Source organism: Chiloscyllium plagiosum, unplaced genomic scaffold, assembly GCF_037043375.1.
Source record: "Chiloscyllium plagiosum isolate Xiang-an unplaced genomic scaffold, Cpla_swu_hap1 HiC_scaffold_48, whole genome shotgun sequence".
NCBI lineage: Eukaryota > Metazoa > Chordata > Chondrichthyes > Orectolobiformes > Hemiscylliidae > Chiloscyllium > Chiloscyllium plagiosum.
This window is the reverse complement of record NW_028270186.1, coordinates 1,990,727-2,006,645: the sequence shown is the minus strand read 5'-3', so window position 1 is coordinate 2,006,645 and position 15,919 is coordinate 1,990,727. Positions and strand designations below refer to the sequence as shown.

At 44.2% G+C, this 15,919-nt stretch overlaps 1 protein-coding gene across 3 annotated transcripts in view; it reads left to right on the top strand.

Moving 5' to 3' along the window:
• xpo7 (exportin 7) overlaps nucleotides 1–15,919 on the top strand; it is a 113,533-nt gene that overhangs the window by 28,979 nt on the left and 68,635 nt on the right. For all 3 annotated transcript variants that reach the window (XM_087984169.1, XM_087984168.1, XM_087984167.1), the window contains exons 2-7: nucleotides 357–503; nucleotides 7,688–7,781; nucleotides 9,323–9,489; nucleotides 12,141–12,206; nucleotides 13,705–13,809; nucleotides 15,400–15,565. In XM_087984169.1, coding sequence (XP_087840295.1) covers nucleotides 357–503; nucleotides 7,688–7,781; nucleotides 9,323–9,489; nucleotides 12,141–12,206; nucleotides 13,705–13,809; nucleotides 15,400–15,565 — 745 coding nt within the window. The remainder of the gene's footprint in view (nucleotides 1–356; nucleotides 504–7,687; nucleotides 7,782–9,322; nucleotides 9,490–12,140; nucleotides 12,207–13,704; nucleotides 13,810–15,399; nucleotides 15,566–15,919) is intronic.

Below are 15,919 nucleotides of genomic sequence, written 5' to 3'. Positions count from 1 at the left end.
CCTCATGAAACTTCCTGCAACTGAGCAAATAAGGCCAAGTGTTGAGCTCCAAGACAGCATCTTGTCGTTCCTCAATTCAGTGGTCGAGTGTCAACCTTGATTTTCCTACTCAGATGCTGGAGTAGGAGTTGAACCTCAAACGTTATGATTCAGAGGCAATTGTGCTGCCCACTGAGCCGCATGTTTCTTACTTTCTTACTTGATTGGCTGTGCAGTGCTTTGAGACATCCTGAGGTTGTGAGAGCTGCTACTTAACTTCAAGTCTTTTCTTTTTTTGCGTGGATACAATCCTGAAAGCTGTATGTTCTGATGTTCAATGGGTGTTCCAATAGCCAATACTTAATTTCTCGTTACAGAGCTTAGCCCAGCTCGAGATACTGTGCAAACAGCTCTATGAAACCACTGACACATCGACTCGCCTGCAGGCAGAAAAGGCCCTGGTTGAATTCACCAACAGCCCAGACTGTCTGAGCAGATGCCAACTGCTGTTGGAAAGAGGAAGTGTAAGTACCATTTTGTGGACAATTCAAATGTTGATCTTTAGAGGGACACAGGTCCGCTAATTTTCACTGTTAGGAGGACTCAAAATGTGTTCTTATTTAGAAACATGGGTTTTACAATGGACAAAAATGGAATTTGATTTTCAGCTTGATAATGGTTTGTCTTGCTTTATTAGAATTAGAATTTGCTTTATCGTCATGTGTACTCAAGTGCTGGAGTACAGTGAAAAGTGTACAGTGTCACCACACATGAAGCCAGCTTAGGTACAAAGCATCTGGCTGCAAATCTTCGATACAAAATGGAGAAATTGAGGGAAATAGTTCTATTACCTTCGTAGTATAAGTTATAAAGATAAGAACTGCTGTTAGAAAGATGAACATGACTGTCTTTCTGTAAAGGACGTGCTATAGAACAGTACAGGGGGCTTCCATGTGTGGTCTGACAGGGCTTGCAAGCCTCTGACTGCCTGCACCAGGTCCCCAGTCCAACAACCCGTCCCCATTCTGGATACACCAGCTGTTAAACATACACATGCCCACACCCAGAAACAGCTTCATTCAAGAATTAAAAATGTCCCGAACGGTGCTGACAGTATACCAGTATCCGAAACCGTCAGAGACATCAACATCTGGTACTGATAACAAGCCGAGATGGCCCCTTGTTGAAAGATCTCTGTGAGAGTCATTAATTGATGAGAACAACTTGGAGTGAATGTGCAAACCTGATGACGAAAAGGAAACCAGTTCCAATCATTCAGCCTAACGAGGACCTTTGGTGACCCTTAACTGAACTGAGAGGTTTGTCAGCTTGTTGTTTCAGTGAGATAGTTGAATCTTTCTTGCTGATATTTGCATTTTGTTAATTCCAGTCATTATTGTTCGTGTTGTGGAGTTTTTTTTTTACGCTTTTTTGTGCAAGCAAATATTTTTAAACACTTATGGGTACGGCGCACTACTGATGAACCAGCCCTGGCAGACCAGAAGTGGTCACTGGGTTAGTTGGTCAAATATTCCAAGTGATCAAGAGGGCCATATAATCAATGTAAAAATACACAGACAAGTAATTGAGATGTAATGTCACTGTATTACGGTATTAGCAGCATAAATCACTTAAATAATAAAGCAACTTGGCCTTAAATAAAACTTCCTGGCAGACAGCCTTCTCACGCTCAACCTCAACTGACATTTCAAACATTACAGAGTATTCGATAAAGCAGTCAACCTCTGGTATTTCACATGGATCATTTTGGCCGGTTTATCAAGAGTGCCAGTTAAAAGTAAGTTTGCTGTACGTTGGCAACCTTTTGTGAAAGTATTCTGTGACTGACCACCATGGTCAACAAAAATACAAATAAACCTTAGTCTATCATTCTCACTTAAGGATCTGACTTTTCCAGTGTTACCATCAATTGGTATCATAAACGCAGGAGCACAGAAAGAGAGCATGCAGGTACAACAAGCATTCAGGAAGCTAAGGGCATTAGAGTGCAGGAATAAAGCAATGTTGCGACAACCATATAGGGGTTTGCTGAGAACCCACCTGAAATACTGCGTGCAACTTTGATCTCTGTCTTTAAGGATGGTGTACTTGCATTGAAGGTTGTAATATCTTGGTCCCTAGGATGAGAGGATTGTCCAACCAGAAAAGGCTGTATGCTTTGGAATTTAGAAGAATGAGTTGTGAACACACTGAAGTACACTACATTTGGAAGAGGCTTGATTGGTTGGACACAGAGATTTTGTCTGCTCAACAGAAAGTCTCCAAGATGGGAGCCCAATCTTTGGATTAGTTGTTGACCATTCAGCAGTGACATGAGGAGAAATGTCCTCACTCAAAGGGTTGTGAATTTTCTATCTTTTCTACCACAGCGTTGTCGATTGCTGGATATTTGTAATACTGACCTGGTAACTGAGTTTTTTTTCTACACTACTATTATCGGACAAGCCAAACAGAGAACAGCCAGGGAATTCCTAGAGGCATGGCACTCATCCACAGATTCAATCAACAAGCAGATCGACCTGGACCCAATACACCGGCCACTGCAGCGGACAGCTGGAACTGACAACCGGAAGCGGCAGGTACAAATCATTATAAATGCCGGAGGAAACATCACAGAAGCGCTTCACAGGAGGCTCCCAAGCACTGAGGATGTCACCTAGACAGGGGACGAAATGTCTGCAACACAAATTCCCAGCTCGGCGAACAGAACCACAACAACGAGCACCTGAGCAACAAATCATCCCTCAAACTTTGAGTTTTGTTTCTCTTGGGATTGAGCAGGTTCGTGGAATCCAAGCCCAAGATCAACTCCAGTCATAGTGAAGCCATCCTCTGATGTTTTCAGTTGTTGTGACGTCTTGCTATCCTCAGCTATTATCCTGTAGATCTCTGTACTCTTTCCTAAACTGATGCTAATCATACTCTCTGCGCACTTTTGGCACGTGTTGCTTTTCAACATATTCTGCAGAGCCATTAATAATGAACTTGCTTTGGGAAAAAGTCATCATTGATTCTGAAGGCTTGTTATGCTAGCCTTAGGGGTTCTATGTGCTGAATGCATGTATGTGTTTTAAACTGTCTTGGGATGTTACCACCTCAGTCATGAAGCGGCTCCTATCCATTCAACATTGAAACTCATTGTGCCGTCTGATGGATGAAGGGTGATTGGAATACTTATTGGTCTGACTCAATCAGATTGAAGTAATTGCAGGATGTTGTTTGTTTAACTGATGCATATTTCTTCTACCTGCACTCAAAAGACCAATGTAGTTTGCAGTGTTGGAATTTGATATTTGAGCAAGACAGTAGATTGTTGAACTAAAAATCTGTTTTGTACCATATGGAAAGTCTGTGAGCTTGAAAACTTCTCATCTTTGTGAGCGATAGCTGGGTTTTTTTCACCTTTTCCTTCCTGTAGATGCATTGGTTGTTCAGAGCTGGAAGGTTAGACAGAAATAGTTGAGATGGATTCTTTGTTTTGCTTCTATGGCAGCATCATATCCAGGTCACTTCGACTGATTTTAATGATATAAAAAGGTCGTGACAAGAGGAAGGAGATCAACAATTGGACTAACAAGTTCTGGAAAGCCAAGATTCATCAGGCTGGCATGAATCCTTGAGCCAAGAGAAAATAGGTGTGATCTGGTACATGCCTTTAAGAGTATAAAAGCAAAAAGCGTGTCGGAGTAGCAGTAGGCTATTCAGTCACCGAGCTTGTTCTACCCTTCAGTTCGCCTCATGGCTGATCATTTATGTCAGTGCCACGTGGCTGGGCTTTCTCCCTTGATGTCACTCGTCTCCAGAAACGCCTCCATTTCCATCTTGAGCGGGTCAGTGATTGAGTTTCCACAGCGCTCTGGGGTTGAGAATCCAAGATGCACAATTCTTAGAACGAAGAAATTCCTCTTTATCTCGGTCTTAAATGGCCTGCCTGTTACTCAGAAACTGTGCTCCTTAGTTCTGAACTTGCTACATGAAAGAAGCACGTTAACTGGATCCACCTTGTCACAGTCTGCAAGAATTTGGTATTTCTCAGTGAGATCCCTGGGAAACCGCTGAAGCTGGGTCATTAAGTGTTTGCAAGGTTGAAGTAGACCGATTTTTCATCAGTAACAGAGCTGAAGGTGGTGCCGAGAATGCAGCTAAGTCCATTTCAGGATTTTTCGATGAATTGTGATCTCATTAAACTGCTGAGCTGATGGAATGAATGCACAACTATTGCTTTTGCATCTTATGGCCACTTCTCATTTTTGTGAAACTCTGAAGGATACAGGCCAACTTCTTCAACCTCTCCTCCTGAGACAATCCTGCCAAAGATTTGTTATGTTTCACCTGAAGGGTAAGAACTGGAATAGGACTACAAAAGACAGGAATGTAACTATAAGACAATACCGAACACAGGAAAAACTCCTTTGATTGGTGAGAGTTGAGGCACATTGTGCAAATGCATAGAAGATGAAACTGATTTACTCTGAAGAAGAAAGTGTTGGTGAGGTTACACCAAGAGGACTTGGAGGAGCTTTTGGAGAATATAGAGCATTATGTACTTGTTAGGCTGAATACTCTGTTTCTGTAATGTTCAGACAGTAGCATGTTGCATTGTGGTGTTTACCCCAGTGTGTAATAAGCCATTGTACTTAGCAATTAAATCAAGCATCTCATAAGATTTTCTGCTGCAGACTGTCATGGAACTTGGAATCAGGTAGAAAACTAGAAGCCTCATTTGCATTTTGTGCTTTCTTCTGTGGGCACAAATAGCTGCTCATGTTCAACATGAGGAACATTTCAGGGTTTATACTTGATGGAATTCAGAAGCATAAGGGGACATCTAATTGAAACATACTGAGTGGCCTGGACAGAGTAGATGTTGGGAAGATGTTTCCATTGGTAAGCGAGACATAGAGTAAAGGAAAAACTTTTTCGAATGGAGATGCAGAGAAACTTCTTCAGCCAGAGAATAGCGAATCTATGGAATTCACTGCCACAGAAGACTGTGGAGATCAGGTCATTGAGTATATTTAAGACTGAGATAGATAGGTTCCTGAGTGCGAAGGGTTACAGGGAGAAATTAGGAGAATGGGATTGAGAAACTTATCAGCCACAATTGAATGGCAGAGCAGACTCGATGGGCTGAATGGCCTCATTTCTGCTCCTATCTCTTCCGGTCTTATGGTTTGGAGGTCATGTGATTATTGAGATGAGATTAAACTTTAAGCTATACGTAAGTGTTTATGCCCTGAGCTCTGGATATTGGAGAAATCTTTTAATTCCTGCTGTTGGGTGGGTGGGTGATAAATCTTGATCCCGAAAATAGTGAGGGCTACAGGTGCTGGAGAAGTCAGAGTCAATAAAGTGTGGCACTGGAAAAAGCACAGCAGGTCAGGCAGCATCCGAGGAACAAGAGTCAACGTTTCAGACAGAAGCCCTTCATCAGGAATGTGGAGAGGGAAGAGGGCTCAGAGATAAATAGTGGGGTAGGGCTAGGGGCAAGGTAGCTGGGATGGCGAGAGGTAGGTCAGGTCGGAGGTGATTGTGATTAGTTAGTGGAGAGGGTAGGTGGGAAGGAAGGTCAAAAAGGTAAAAACAATGACTGCAGATGCTGGAAACCAGATTCTGGATTAATGGTGCTGGAAGAGCACAGCAGTTCAGGCAGCATCCAAGGAGCTTCGAAATCGACGTTTCGGGCAAAAGCCCTTCATCAGGAATAAAGGCAATGAGCCTGGAGCGTGGAGAGATAAGCTAGAGGAGGGTGGGGATGGGGAGAAAATAGCATAGAGTACAATGGGTGAGTGGGGGAGGGGATGAAGGTGATAGGTCAGGGAGGAGAGGGTGGAGTGGAGAGGTGGAAAAGGAGATAGGCAGGTAGGACAAGTCCGGGCAAGTCATGGGGACAGTGCTGAGCTGGAAGTTTGGAACTAGGGTGAGGTGGGGGAAGGGGAAATGAGAAAACTGTTGAAGTCCACATTGATGCCCTGGGGTTGAAGTGTTCCGAGGCGGAAGATGAGGCGTTCTTCCTCCAGGCGTCTGGTGGTGAGGGAGCGGCGGTGAAGGAGGTCCAGGACCTCCATGTCCTCAGCAGAGTGGGACAGGGAGTTGAAATGTTGGGCCACGGGGCGGTGTGGTTGATTGGTGCGGGTGTCCCGGAGATGTTCCCTAAAGCGCTCTGCTAGAAGGCGCCCAGTCTCCCCAATGTAGAGAAGAGACCGCATTGGGAGCAACGGATACAATAAATGATATTAGTGGATGTGCAAGTAAAACTTTGATGGATGTGGAAGGCTCCTTTAGGGCCTTGGATAGAGGTGAGGGAGGAGGTGTGGGCGCAGGTTTTACAGTTCCTGCGGTGGCAGGGGAAAGTGCCAGGATGGGAGGGTGGGTTGTAGGGGGGCTTGGACCTGACCAGGTCGTCACGGAGGGAACGGTCTTTGCGGAAGGCGGAAAGGGGTGGGGAGGGAAATATATCCCTGGTGGTGGGGTCTGTTTGGAGGTGGCGGAAATGTCGGCGGATGATTTGGTTTATGCGAAGGTTGTTAGGGTGGAAGGTGAGCACCAGGGGCGTTCTGTCCTTGTTATGGTTGGAGGGGTGGGGTCTGAGGACGGAGGTGCGGGATGTAGACGAGATGCGTTGGAGGGCATCTTTAACCATGTGGGAAGGGAAATTGCGGTCTCTAAAGAAGGAGGCCATCTGGTATGTTCTGTGGTGGAACTGGTCCTCCTGGGAGCAGATCCGGCGGAGGAATTGGGAAAAAGGGATGGCATTTTTGCAAGAGGTAGGGTGGGAAGAGGTGTAATCCAGGTTGCAGTGGGAGTCGGTGGGTTTGTAAAAAATGTCAGTGTCAAGTCGGTCATCATTAATGGAGATGGAGAGGTCCAGGAAGGGGAGGGAGGTGTCAGAGATGGTCCAGGTAAATTTAAGGTCAAGGAAGGTCAGGCCAAGAAGATGGTGATGAGTCTGAGAGTTGGGTCTGGGATGATGTGGCGTTGGGAGATTTGGAAACTGGTCAAATCAATGTTGAGGCTATGTGGTTATAGAATGGTCCCTACGGGATTGGGAGGAAAATTTGTTTTGGTGATTGGGTCTGACTGTAGGTGGTGAAAATGGCGGAGGATGATACGGTGGATTTGAAGATGAGTGGGGTGGAATGTGAGGACCAGGGAGATTCTAGCCTTGTGGGTGCGGTGGAGGTGTGGGAAATGGAGGAGATGCGATTGAGGGCATTGTTGATAACAGAGGAGAGGAAATTACAGTTCTGGAGGCAGGAGAACACCCCACCCCATGCCAGATGCAACCTGCTGACTGAGCTCCACCTTCTTGACATGACCTAACTGCCCATCTTCTTTCCCATCTATCCACTCCACCCTCCCCACCGACCTATCGCAATCACTTTCTACCTCTGCCCACCTATCGCCATCCCACCTAACTTTTCCCCAGCCCCCACCCCCATTCCCCTATTTGTTTCTCAGTGCCCTTCCCTCTCCCCAGGCCTCTTCTGCTTCTCCAATCGTGCCTGACCTGCTGTGCATTTTCCAGTGCCATACTTTCTCGACTTCAAATCTGGATCTCGGAAATCTCACTTCTTCTCAGTTGAGTACTTGTCAGTAATGGGCGACAGAGTATTTGTTTATTGCTGCAGATGTGAAGTTCTGAGCAACTGTTGTCTTTCTTAATGTTGTCATTATTATTCCCTAGTCGTCATATTCACAGTTGCTGGCGGCAACCTGCCTTACAAAGCTTGTGTCACGAACGAATAACCCCTTGCCTTTAGAACAACGCACTGACATACGTAAGTATGAGCTGTTATTTTCTCCCTGAATTTTCATAAGGGCAACATAGTAGCCCAATAATGTTTCAAATTTCACACTTTTCTGCTTGGAATGCTATGGTGACCTGTGGTGTGTGACTCATTTATGTGACACATGTTTGAAAGCTGAATGTGTGTCTCCTTGCTAACACTGATGTTCAGGGGTTCTTGCATAAATAGTAATATACTGTTGGGCACTCTGCAAACGTCTGGGGACTTTATTCAAATACTGAGACAGTTTTGTGGAGATAATAAACATAGTGCAGGCTTGACAAATACTGAGATGTGCTTGGGGTTACCCATGGGTACTGTCTGCTTCTATCAGTCCTGGGAGCTTGCAAAGACTGAGACAGTTCTGGGAAACCTTTGTAAGTAATAATACACTTGTGAGAACTCTTTGCAAATGCCAGCACGCTGTTTCGATTTCTCAGAGTTCTGATATTTGTCTTCGCACCAAATATATTGGTATTTTATTCAAATAATGAAACCAAATCCTGAACCAGTTCATATGTCTTTCAGTGTAATCAACAATGCCCTTAATTGCATCTCCTCCATTTCCCACACCTCCCCCCCCCCCCCCAACCACAACAAGGTGAGGATCCCCCTGGTCCTCACATTCCACTCCACTCCTCTCCAAATCTAGCAAATCATCCTCCGCCACTTTCACCACTGACAGTCAGACCCAATGATCAAAACAAATTTCTCTCCCCATCCCTATCTGCTTTCTGACATCATATCCATTCTGAGGCTCCTCAACAAGGCTACCCACAAACTGGAGGAGAAATACCTCCTCTTCTACCTCAGGACCCTATAACCACATAGCCTCGACATTGACTTCACCAGTTTCCAAATCTTTCAAGATATTAATCAGTGGCTCCATGTACGAGGTCTCATGATGGAATTGGAATCAGAGAGAAAGAGTTCTATGATTCCTGACTTGCATTTAACCTTCACTTGGTAAACATGGCAGACTAGCTGGTCATTTATTTGTCATATCTTGCTGTGAGCTTTGCCATTACTTTTGTGGGCTAACTACCAGTGACCTTGCTTGAAAAGATCATGTTAGCTTTGGAGCACTGGACACCTTCACTTGAACGCAGACACCTGGACTCCCAAACCGAGGTTAAATTTCCAGTGACGGACTGATGGGGTATACCGCGCTGTAGATGGTGCTGCCTTTTGGCTCAGATATATTAAATTTGCCTTGACACTATTTGAAAGAAGAATGGGGCATCCTTTCAGTTGGCCGAGCCAATATTTATCCCTCAGTCAACATTGGTCAGCAGATGATCTCTTCATTTCATTTATTGCTGTTTATATGAGCTCCCATTGCACAAACTGGCTGTTGTCTTTCCTACAAAAGTGACCGTTCCTGATTTTAAAGACAAGTAGGAGACAGCTTGAAACTGAGAGGATATTGATCGATAACAGATTTGTTTTTAAAATTGGGTGTTTTCACTATATCTTTTCAAGGATGTTGCACCATTTAATTTTCTGTTTCCCTTTTCTTCCCTTGGTAAAAGGAAACTATGTCTTGAATTACTTGGCGACAAGGCCAAAGTTGGCCAACTTTGTAACGCAGGCTCTCATCCAGTTGTTTGCTCGAATCACCAAACTGGGCTGGTTTGACTGCCAGAAGGATGAGTACGTCTTCAGGAATGTCATTGCAGATGTCACACGCTTCTTGCAGGTACAGAAATGTCTCCATGTTCCTAACAGAGTTTTATTTGGGGAAATGTTTATTCTGGCTTCCAAAGCCACAAAGCTACAGCTGAAATTTATTTTGATGTTTTCTGTGGTAATTATCTGGAATGCATGCATTTCTCTGGAGCAGCAAGCATTCCAGAAAAAAGTTAATATTCTTCCGATGCTCTTGCACAGCTCATTGGTAAAGGCAGTCTAGTGAGCTCTGTCAGCCCAAAGAGTCTGCATAGGGATATAGAAAAGTCAGGTGAGTGGACAGTAAATTCACACATAACCTGTGGGCAGCACGGTGGCACAGTGGTTAGCACTGCTGCCTCACAGCGCCAGAGACCCGGGTTCAATTCCCTCCTCAGGCGACTGACTGTGTGGAGTTTGCACATTCTCCCCGTGTCTGCGTGGGTTTCCTCCGGGTGCTCCGGTTTCCTCCCACAGTCCAAAGATGTGCAGGTCAGGTGAATTGGCCATGCTAAATTGCCCATAGTGTTAGGTAAGGGGTAAAGGTAGGGGTATGGGTGGGTTGCGCTTCGGCGGGGCAGTGTGGACTTGTTGGGCCCGAAGGGCCTGTTTCCACACTGTAAGTAATCTAATCTAATCTAAACCTCACTTTAACACCTTATGTGTTATCGACTGACATGAAGCATAGAGGAGCTGACTATTATTGAAGTGGACAGAGACTGCGGAAAGCTACAGTACGGGGGCCTTTTGGGAGTTGGTGTTCATGAATCACAATCTAATCTAATCTAATCTAATCTAATCTAATCACAAAAAGCTCATATTCAAATTCAGCTCCTAATGGGGAAGACACGGAATGTCAGCTTTTATTTCAAAGGAAATAGAGTGTAAAAACAGTCAAAGTTTTGCTGAAACTATCCAGGGCATATGTTTCAGCCCACAGCTAGAATACTGTGATCAGTTTTAAGCCCCTTCACGAAGGAAAGGTTTACTGGCATTAGAGGCAGTCCAGACAAGGTTTACTTGGGCTGAGGTTAAGTCAGTTGAGCCTGTACTTTTTTGGATTTTAGCAAAATGAGAGGTGATCTCATTGAAACATACAGGATTCTTGAGGGGGTGCGGGGGAGGAGGAGGGGAGAGCTTAACATGGTAGATGCAGAACTGTTGTCTGCTCTTATAGGCAAGTCTAAGACTCGGAGCATGATCTCAGAATTAGGATCGTACATTTGAAAGGGAGGTGAGGAGAAATTTCTTCTCTGAGGGCAATGTGTCTTTGGAATTTTTATAGCAGCAAGCTGCGTCATTAAGTATATTCCAGGCTGAGACCGATTTTTAATCAGCGAAGGGAATCCAGGGTTATGGGAGAAAAGGCAAGAAAGTAGAGTTGAGGATTTTTACACTGGCCATAATCTCGCTGAATGGTCTTCTAAAGGATCCCAGGTTTCATTGCTGTGCTATGATTGATCATGGGAAATATGGAAACAAGGATGGTAAATGATGTTGATTAACCACCTTCTAATTCAGACTCGGGACTGAATGAAGTTTCTGTACTGAATTCCTGAGCATGTTCCAACGTCAGTGCTTTAGCACTGGAATGCTCCTTCTAATCAATGAGATGGATGGGGGAGGTGGATAACGTCACAAATCACATGACCCCAGCTTATTGTCCACCAGGTTGATTTGAAATCACAAGCTTTCAGAGTGCAGCCCCTTTGTCAGTTGAAGTTCTTGTCTCAGTTTCTCCCTTTTTGATCTGGTGTGAAGCCTAGGCAAATGGGCTGGGCTGAATGAGTTTGTGTGAAGTTATGGTCAAGCAGGTTCACGACCTTCACTGAATAAAAACCAAAAGAAGTGCGGATGCTGGAAATCAGAATCAAAACCAGCAGTCGCTGGAAAGCTCAGCAGGTCTACAGCATCTGTGAAGAGATATCAAAGTTAACATTTTGGGTTCAGTGACCCTTCCTCAGAGTTGATAGTAGCTCGGAAAATGTCTGTTTTTGTCACGACCGTTGCTGCTTGCATTCTCTTGACCTGTTTATCTTTACTGTTGTAATAGAGCTTACAGGTAGAGTTGAATTTTTTAGTGTCATGTCCTTGTGGGCATTATGGCTGGGCCAGCCAACTAAACATTGCATCCTTGCATTCTCCACTTGGCCACTTTACAGGGCAGTTTAATGTCAGCCATTTTCCTGTAGGTCAGGGGTCAAGTGTAGGCCAGAACAGGTACAGATGGTAGTTCCCTTCTCTAAGGGACATTGGTGAAACCGGTGGGTTTTTAATGACGGTTGTTAATGGTAGCCATTACACTTTGGTAGGTTTTTTCCTATTGAATGCAAATTCAGTTTGCTGTGGTAGGATTTGAACCCATTTCCCAGAATATTACCTACGTCTCAGCTTGACTTGTTCAGCAGCAATACCGTGAGGCCGTTTCTCCTCTCTAATGGTCAGGAACCCCATTCTAATATTGGGTTGATCTAAAATCTTTATCACCAGGTCCTCCCACATCAACTTGATGAACACTTGATTCTAACTTCAGTCTGTGCCCAGGCAGAGATGCCATTATATTAGTGAGCCTGAGATCCCTGATGAATAACAGATCAGATGTTAATTACAGTAAATTTGATTTGGGAAACTGTATGAAGAGGAAGTAAATAAGTACATTGTTTCTGTGTTTTCTCTCCCCAGGACAGTGTTGAGCACTGTATTATAGGAGTAATGATTCTCTCTCAGTTAACCAATGAAATAAACCAAGTAAGTGTCCCAGCTTTCTTCATGGAAGTAAGTGTCTGATTTTCTCATTTATTTCCACTTCTTCACTTGCAAGTTTGGTATTGAGTGCCCATTGTATTCTGCTCTCAGCTTCTATATTCCTTCCTTGCTGATCATGGTTGTTGTCCAAGATGAGTTTGGATGCAGCATTTGATCCAGGTCTGGTGGAATGAACGTTTCTGTTGTCTGATCATATGCAACAAATTGAACAGAGGACCGAGGAGCACAATGTTCTGCATTGTTTCCATATTTGAATCAAACAGGTTTAAAAAAGAATACATTGATCTTGATCAAGGAAGCACTGGGATTGTGCAAACAAGGGAATTGTTAGTTGATCCAAATTACTGTTGTTATCTTTACGAATGAACTATTTGATCCGTTTTGTCGAGAACTTGATTTGTCTATTGTTATTTTCCCTCAGTCTTTTTGCTCGATCTGTGGTGGATTCTTGCTCGCTGAACAATGCTATGATTCACTTGTCTTGAATAGTCTGAGTTTGCTGTCAATACTAATACTAAGGCATTGCTGCTCAGCAACAAGCTCTTTGCCCATTTAAAAGTGCATCAGTGCTTATCACCATGCAAGTTATCCAACCACTTTGTCATCCCCCTGCTTTCTGCTCAGTCCCCCTTCCTACTGTGTTTACTCCCTCAAATTTCTTTGCAATTGTCAGACCCTTTTTGACACCCTCCACTGTCAATGATAAAAAGATGAAATCATATACCTTATGGATCTGTTGTTAGCTGGCTCCTCATTGCGTATGTCCAACCAGTCCTGGAAAAGGAGCATTATATCAATCACAGAAATCACTGTCTCTCATACAAGCTGGCGGCACGGTGGCTCAGTAGTTAGCACTGCTGTCTCACAGCACCAGGGTCCCAGGTTCAATTCCAGCCTTGGGCGACTGTCTATGTGGAGTTTGCATATTCTCCCTGTTTCTGCTTGGGTTTCCTCCGGGTGCTCCGGTTTCCTCCCACAATCCAAAGATGTGCTAGCCAGGTGAATTGGACATACTAAATTGCCCATGGTGTTAGCTGGATTAGTCAGAGGGGAATGGGTCTGGGTGGGTTACTCTTCAGAGGGTTGGTAGGACTGGTTGAGCCGAAGGGCCTGTTTCCACACTGTAGGGAATCTAATCTCGAATCTAAAAAGGCACTCTCCATCATAAGCTCTCATTGGTGGTGACATCCTTGTTCATGTTTTGTACATCCTTCAATACCTCCGTGTATTGTTTTCTAACATGGAGATAAACATTGAAAGCACTTTGACAGTGTGCTGCAACCAGATTTCCCTCGAAGTTAATGATAGCCTCTCTGCTTATTATCGGGCTTTATCAGTGAGCCTCAGTGCTCTGTTTTGCATTTCATATAGCCTTGTTAACATGCATCGTTACTTTCAGTGATTCATGAAGTGTTATATCATCTCTCTACTTGGAAGTGCATTTGATGTATGGGTTAATAATTTTGTCTTTTTTTGATAGGCTGACACTACACATCCGCTGACAAAACATAGGAAAATTGCATCGTCATTTCGAGACACATCACTATTTGATATCTTCACACTCTCATGCAATTTACTAAAGCAGGTAAATGTTGTATGTTTGCCTGGCAATCAGGCTGCATCATAGATTGTTAATGGAACCTTGCAATGATCCAGTGATCCTGTTGATGACACAGATGTGCCTGTAGGCATCCTTGTGTCCAAAGACAACTGGGTGATGTATGTCAACCATCTCAAAAGCAAAAATATGGGACATGGAGAAAAGACCACAATTCTTCCTTGTGCTGTTTTCCTTTCCATTGCCTTTTTCCCCTTCAGCACATCCTGGCACAAGAGATGAGCAATCACAGGCCTTGGTACATCTCCTTTCTCCTAGCCTTTATTCACTCGTCCCCAATCCCCCCAGCATTCTTGGAATTATGAATGGGAGTCAGAATGAGTTTTCTGGATCGCTACTTGTCTGTTTTGATTTTCACATTGTACTCCATGAGATGATAAATTAATGTACTAACAATGCCATTTGTATTGGTGTTGACCAAGAGGGGAGTTGGAAGCAGAAATTAAAGAATTCATCCATGTCCTCTATTAAACTTAGCCATCACAGTACACACAGCAAACATTATCCTTCTTAATGTGGACCACTATCAGAGGTTTCAATCAACAATACAAATTACTTTCCCAAATAACTGGCACATCCTTCCACATACACAAAACCGTCAACTGAAATATACATTCTGGATTGGTCAGGTGACAACTCATTTTATTTTTACTGTCAGATTCAGTCTCATTTTTAAATTAATAATTGTCACAATGTTTAATGCAAGCTCAGCCACTACATTTTCACTCTACAAAATAATTCCTGAACGTACGCAGCCTTCGGCAAGCGATTCTGCATTTATTTGCAAGGGGCGCATGACCTCAGTTCGCTTGGCCCCTTCTCAGCCGAGTGTTCCTACATCTCCTATTTAAAATTGTTCCCTTTACCGCCTCCTTTTCTCTTGCCATGTGCATGTCTTGCTCCACTCCATTAGGAGGTTAGCGAGTAAGTTTGTCAGTAGCAACCATGACAGGGAAGCCTCTGATGATTGGAGGAGCCTCACCTTTGAGATTCTGACAGTTCTCTATGCAGGAGTGATTTTTGTCCTGTTCAACACCCCTTTGAGTAAATTTCTCCTGGCACTTTGGGATAAATGTGCTGTTTACCCCTGTGCATCTTGTGTCCAGTTTTTTGGCCAGTGAGCATGGGCCCAATGCTAAGTATTATTTGCTACCTCATTCTGCTGGGCCTTTTCCCCAAGTCTGGAGTGCCTGTCAGCCGGAAATAGTAGGTTACAAATGGACTGTCGCTATGATGCCTTAATATTTGTCCAAACATCAGATAAAAGCTGACCCACTTGAAGCATTCCTTAATGTGTCGCTGCTCTGGAAGTAATACATGTCTGTTGTGGACCAGTGTATGATACTAGGAAATGTGAGATCAACAAGCTGACTGGATAACATTCGAGTAACTTTGTTGTTTGAGATGACACTGGTTCTCCCAGTTCAGGAGGCTCAGCTGAAAACGTGACCCTTTGTAGTGAAATGCCATTGATGGTGTTGAAAATGTCAAAGCCCTGCACTTAGTTTGAATACGTGTTGCTTGGATCAATAGCTAATGGCGTGCACATTCTTGCAGGCATCTGGAAAAAGCTTCAATCTGAATGATGAAAGCCAGCATGGTCTCCTTATGCAGCTTCTCAAACTGGCTCACAACTGTCTCAACTTTGACTTCATTGGCACATCAACGGATGAGTCCTCGGACGACCTCTGTACTGTCCAGATTCCAACCAGCTGGAGGTCAGGTATGGTCATATTCAGCAGCTCTGCCTTGAGTTTGGTTCGCATTTTATTTGAAAATCTCAATCGTCCTGTCTATCCTGACTGATTTTCTCTCAGCCCTCAAATCTGTCCCTTGCACACACGATTTGCCCCTGGACACGGCGCTCACTCAAACCCATTCCTGCTCACTCCCCATGCACATAGTTTCTCTCCCTCCCTCTGCACAGTCCATTCCTCCCCACTCTCTTTCCATTTCCATGTTCTGTGCCTCCGTGTTGCCTTGCTCACTACTTTGTCTCCATATCTCTCCCCTACCCACTGTGTCACTTTTCTCCCAGATCTCTTTCCTCTCTCTCCCACTTGCTCTCCATTCATCT